The sequence below is a fragment of the Canis lupus genome, chromosome 16, assembly GCF_048164855.1.
Source record: "Canis lupus baileyi chromosome 16, mCanLup2.hap1, whole genome shotgun sequence".
In the NCBI taxonomy this organism is placed as follows: Eukaryota; Metazoa; Chordata; class Mammalia; order Carnivora; family Canidae; genus Canis; species Canis lupus.
The window spans coordinates 30,625,681-30,632,136 of NC_132853.1; the positions used below are offsets into that span (position 1 = coordinate 30,625,681).

At 41.3% G+C, this 6,456-nt stretch overlaps 1 protein-coding gene across 1 annotated transcript; it reads left to right on the forward strand.

The window, feature by feature from the left end:
• The first annotated feature begins 875 nt into the window (after window positions 1–875).
• On the forward strand, window positions 876–1,157 carry SMIM36 (small integral membrane protein 36). The gene has a single exon (XM_072782196.1). It carries the CDS (start codon window positions 876–878, stop codon window positions 1,155–1,157), a length of 282 nt encoding a protein of 93 aa, XP_072638297.1.
• Window positions 1,158–6,456: the final 5,299 nt, after the last annotated feature.

Here is a 6,456-nt window from a genome sequence, read left to right on the forward strand (position 1 = left end):
CTCCACATAGCAACCAAGGCAATCTCTTTAAAATGAACATCTGGTCCTGTCACTTCCCTGCATCTCCTTGCTCTAGGATCAAGTCTCAAGCCTGGCCCACAAGTCCCCCTGCCACCTGACCCCTGCCTACCTCCCTTCCCTTATACTCCCCATTCTCTCTGGGCTGCAGTCATGTAGCCCTGGTTTCATTCCTTCCATTTTTCCATGCTTCTTCTGGCTGAGATTTTTCACAGTGCTGTTCTCTGTGGCTAGAAGAATCTCCCCCCTACCTGTCCTAACCTAGCCAGAAAGTATTTTTTAATGAATGAGTGCAAAACAACAGCAAATGAAGAATAGGTGAAAATGTCAGGTGTTGAGTGTGCCCCTCTTATTGAAGAAACACATCCATTCCAAGCATCACTTACCTGATTACCTTCATCACTCCCTATATGGACTCTTGGCACTTAAACCTCCTTACATAATGGGTGATCATACTTCCCAATGCGTCTAAGACAAATTCCATTTGTTAACAGTGTGCTTATTAACAACACTTACTTTTGCTCACCAAATCACCTGTTTGATGAATTAGATGGACACTCTGCTTACATACCACACTTTAATAACATTTGAGCCATTTCTTTCGTTCTCTTTCTGCAGGGGTGAGCGGACAAGACACAGCTTCTGTGTTTTGGTGGCTGTGGTATTAACAGCAAGAGCTTAAGTTATTAAACCGAGCAGCTTTAATCTGTGAGGTCTCCTGGAGCAGTGGGGATTATTGTATTTTTACTCCAGAGCCAGTGTAGCTATTCCAATGAGCTAGGGTTTTTGCTCCCTGCAATCCCCACACTGGTCCTGTTGCCCTTCCCTAGATCCACTTCCTAACCGTGAGAGATGTGATGGAGTTTTATTTGGAGATTGACCCTGTCACCTTGAACCTGATCATCCTAGTAGCAAGCTACGTCATCTTGCTCCTGGTGTTCCTCATCTCCTGCGTGCTGTATGACTGCCGAGGCAAGGACCCCAGTAAGGAGTACGCTCCTGAGACCACTCTTGATGCCCAGCCCTCCATCCGCTTGGTGGTGATGCAGCAGAGCACTTCGGGGGACCCCTGGGCAACAGGGCCCAGCTTTCACTTTGGGGACCCTGCTCCATTGGGGAAGAAAAGCACAATGGTGTGAGGCTGGCTAAGGGGTACTGAGGAAAGAGCACAGCCATTCTGGACAAACTGTTCTCCATGTGGCTGCAATTCTCTTGGTGCACCACCAGTCCTGCCTGGCTATGTAAGTGAGAGTGCTGCCTCACCTTCTACTTTCTTGTCACCCTCTTTGTGGATGAAGCAACCATTTAAGGTAAGAAGCCCCAGGTGGCCTTTGCTCAAGTTCTCCGGATGCAAAATCTCATTAATACTATTATATAGTGAAGGCGTTGGGCCCTTCCTGGTGATGCTGTCCTTGTCATTTCTAGGAGAGATTGACATTTGAGTAAGGTCCAGAGGTAGAAAACTCTTTCTTTCTTCTAGATTCTTTGGCTGGTCTCATAATTATGTTGACATAGAACAGATGAACAAGAGAAAAATAAATTTAATTTTTACCTATTTTTACCCCATAAAAAATATGAAGTTCAAAGAAGTGACCAGAGCAGGCAACTTTTATGTTCTTTGGACCAAAAAAAAAAAAAAAAGATAAGTTTGTGAAGAATTGACAAGATAGAGAAGTTTGGGCTTGAGGCAGTAAATTCACGAGGAAGTAACAAGTTTTGTTTATATAGGTTTCTCAGCCATAAATTCCCTATTTTTGGTGACAAGAATGCCATCTGCCCTCCTGGTACAGGTAGGGTACCTTTCATATTGGAGATTTATTTCCTACTTTCAGGGGGGACAAAGGAGATTCAGAACATTCCTTCTTACACCGGTTCTTTTTCAAATAACTTCAATTCAAAATAATCAGTATGCCAAAATGTCATAGGGTTTCAAAACAAGATCCAATAGCATGTATCTGTGTCTGTGTGTGTCTGTGTAATGAGGAACGAGACGAGCTTGAAATCTATCTTACACTTAGCAGATTCTCTCCAAAGCAAACATTGAACTTTTCCAGACTTAAGTTCTGGACAAACTGTTCTCCATGTGGCTGCAATTCTCTTGGTGCACCACCAGTCCTGCCTGGCTATGTAAGTAAGTGAGAGTGCTGCCTCACCTTCTACTTAAAGACTTAAGGTTCTTTCTACACACATCAGTTCCTTACATTCTATTCCCCTGTGAGTCAGTATGGGAAACACAATAATCACAGCGCATAGTGGCTAAGAAGCAAAGCTGGGAGCCTGGATTCAAACCCTATCTCCTCCACTCACTAGGTGTGTGACCAGAGCCACCTCGTTGTGCCCCAAGGCTAGTGGCAGGACCTCTAGGCTGTTTGGGGTATATAAATGAGTTATTTCACCAAAAGCATTTGAGACAGTGCTTGGCACCTTGGATTAGCTTATTATTGATTATGAATATTATTAATGTTATTTCCTTTCATTCTTCTCATCAAGAGGCTTAATCTCCAATCCTGTTCCAGTACAAAGTTACTGAAGACTCACCACAAAATGTTGAGGTCCCATAGCATGGTGTTTCAGTTCCCCCACTCTCTGAGCACTGCTTACTCTCATCTCCCTCCTCTTCTTCACTGCTATCAACTAATAAATTTGTTTCCCTGCTCACTCATCTATTTCTACAATTTTGAATTATTATTTCCACTGTATGTTTTTATTAATCCTCCTTTCCCTGAGCTCAGAGTTATTTGTAGATTCACTTAGTGATTTATTAAACCTCTTCTAGTCAGGCCCTGTGTGGAAATTCAAAGAAATTGTCATGGCTGTTGCCCTCCTATCTTTGCTGCCTGACAGAGGAAGAAGGAGTCAGGCATGGCTTATCCGATGAAGGACAAGAAAGCATTGCATTGCTAGAAGTCCACACAGAGTACGGGAGACCATAGAAATATCAGTGCCTACTACACAGAAGGGGCTCAGGAAACATTTAAATAATGCAGAATGGCCAATCTCATCTTAGACTCAGGCTAATCAAAGATAATATTATTCATCCTGAAAAATGAAGAGCTATTTTCTAGAAGGACTAAAGTATGTTGGGAGCTCGAAGGGTAAAACAGGAAATGGCATTTTAGATAGAAGAAGAAGCATAAATAGAGCTTAGAAGCAGAAACTGTAGAGTTCACTGACTATGAAAGTCTGATGGCCTCCAAAACTGTCCAGAAAAAGTGAGAAATTACATTTCATTTTAACCTGTAGAAAACTGAAAAGGCAGGACTGGCCCATCCTGCTCTGCCAATTTCAGCGATGGACACAGTTTTGCCTTTGGATTGTTAAGTAGCCATACCATAAATAAAGATAATCCCAGTTATTTTGTTTTCAGATTTTTAAATATTTATTTCAAATTTTGTTCACATTTTATCAGAAAGTCATATTTTCTCTTAAATATGTGATTTTAAAATTATATTAAAAACCCCATAGGGGGATCCCTGGGTGGCTCAGCGGTTTGGCGCCTGCCTTTGGCCCAGGGGCGATCCTGGAGCCCCGGGATCGAGTCCCGTGTCGGGCTCCTGGCATGGAGCCTGCTTCTCCCTTTGCCTGTGTCTCTGCCTCTCTCCCTCTCTCTCTCTCTCTCTCTCTCTATCATGAATAAATAAATAAAATCTTTAAAAAAAAAAACCCACAGAGGGTTTTTTTTTTTTCCTTTTAGGGTGAAGAAATCATCTCCACTTTAATAATGAAAATATAAAATGAGGAGCACCTAGGTGGCTCAGTGGTTGAGCGTCTGCCCTCGGTTCAGGTCGTGATCCCAGGGTCCTGCTTTTCCCTCTGCCTATGTTTCTGTCTCTCATGAATAAATAAATAAAATCTTTAAATATATATATATATATACATATATATATATATATAAAATGAATAGGAAAAATTAGCAAATTCACAAGCAGCTTCTTAGAACCTGCCCTTTCCCTAACAAGGCTTCACCTGGGCTAACCTTTTTCTTTCTTTTCCTAATGAATAGGAAAAATTAGTAAATTCACAAGCAGCTTCTAAGAACCCACCCTTTCCCTAACATGAGCTTCACCTGGGCTAACCTTTTTCTTTCTTTTCCCTGTCATGGGAACATATATATCAGTGGACACAAAAATATATCAGTGGAGAAAAAAAGTCAGTCGATCATAAAAACGTCATAATAGTTCATTTAGCCTTTTGAGAAAGAGAAATATAAAATGTTCAATTCTTCCAATTTTAAAGTGAAGAATATGAAGTAAACATTTATTCCACATGTTTTTAAATGGACATATTTCCACTTATGTTTCAATTTCATAATGCAGTCAGTTGAAGAGGACAGATTAACAAAGATGGAATATAGAAAAATAAATCCCAAGCAAGAAGGAAATAACAACAAAACCCACCAAATAATAGCAATAACAACAATAGATGGGGGCACAGAAATAAAGTCAGGGCAGAGAAACAAAAGAAGGAAACTATAAAGACTCTAAGGCAAATGTTGGAATAAGAGGTAGTAAGCTCTTCCAAGCCTCTGGTTCGTTTGATTTGTGGTTCATTCCATTTGGTTTTTTGTTTTGTTTTGTTAAAGATTTTATTTATTTATTTATTTATTTATTTATTTATTTATTTATTTATTTAAAAGAGAGAGAGAGATCACAAGCAGGGAAAAGGGATAGAAGGAGAAGCAGACACCACACTGAGCAGGGTGACCACAGTGAGGCTCCATCCCAAGACCCTGGGATCATGACCTGAGCCGAAGGCAGATGCTTAATCAACAGAGCCACACAGGTGCCCCTATTTCTTCTCTTTTAAATAAAGCTTTAGGGTATCCCTGGGTGGTTTAGCGGTTTAGCGCCTGCCTTTGACCCAGGATGTGGTCCTGGAGTCCCGGGGTCGAGTCCCGCATCGGGCTCCCTGCATGGGGCCTGCTTCTCCCTCTGCCTGTGTCTCTGCCTCTCTCTCTCTGTGTCTCTCATGAATAAATAAATAAAATTTTTAAAAAATAAAATAAAGCTTTATTTCCCAGTGGAATGATTTATGGCTGTGAAGTTGTAACTAATGTTTTCAAACCTGGTGGAATGGATTGCTGGCTAGAGCCAAGAAGTCCCTTTAACATTCAAATATGGCCTTATTTTTTCTTTCCTATGGGATTAAGATGTCCTTAGTCCACCTCCTTTGAATACGTTATTCTCCCATCGTGTATAACTTTTGTTAAAGCGAACGTAATATTGCAGCCTAATTCAGATGCTGGTTGTGAGAAGGATGCAAACAAAATGTTTTCAAGGCGAGAGAAGGGAGGCAGAGCATGAAGATGTACCATGAATCTGCTACATACCAGATAGTATTTATTCATATCACCTTTAATCCTCACCCTCCCCTAGCAGATGGACACAATGAAAACCAGTTAAAGATAAGGAAATGGAGGCTGAGGGAAGCCCTAGATCTTGTCCAAGGCCACACAGCTGGTACACATGGGAGGCAGGATTTGAACTCTAAATGTGTGGTTTTCTGACCTGTTTTGTCCTGACTATTCCAGAACAGTAGCCAGCCCACGTTTGCCCCATGCTCCCTCTCTCTCATGCTAGAACTGCCTCCCTAGGAAGCTGCTATAAACATCTGTTAAGTAATCGAAATGGCCTTTTCCGATTTTCTCCTCTGAATAAGATGACCACAGTTTCCATCAGAGGAAAAATCAATTATTGTAATTTGGCCAGAACATTATCTTCTGGTATTTGAGAAGTCGCCAGGCTGCAGCAGTCTAAGATTAGCTTTGTACCAGAAATGCCAAACTCAAGTCCCAATTGATCACTACGTGCTGTTGAGTCTTTTGAGCATCAGTTAACTTCCCTAAGCCTTTTTCCTCCCCTGAAAAATTACTAAAACACTAACACCTGAGGCTTAGAATAATATATATAAAGTATCTGGCATAGGTAGGATATCAACAAGATGAAGGCCGTTATTATATACCAGCAGATATGGTGAAAATAAGTAGAGGATCTTATCACTTGGAAGCCAGGATAGCACAAGCAAGTCCAGGCTCATTTATGAGAATGTTGAGAAGAAGGAGTGTGGGGTTGAGAGTGCTGTAGAAATCTGGAATTAGGAGAAAACGTCTGTGATGGGCTGAATTGTGTCCCCTTAGATCCATACATTGAAGTCTTTACCCCAGTACTTAGGATGCAATTTATGTTGAAATAGGATCATTACTTGTGTGATTAGTTAATATGAGGTCCTACTAGGGAAGGGTGGACTCCTAATCCAATTTAACAGGTGTCCTTATTAAAAAAAAAAAAATCTGAACCTATACACAAGGAGAACACCATGTAAAGACAAGAGTCACATGAACTCTCACTGAGAACCTACCAGAGGGTAAAGAGAGGAGTCTGGAACAACAGATCCCTCTCTAGGGCCCTTGGAGGGAGTAGGGCCCTGCGGACACCTTGA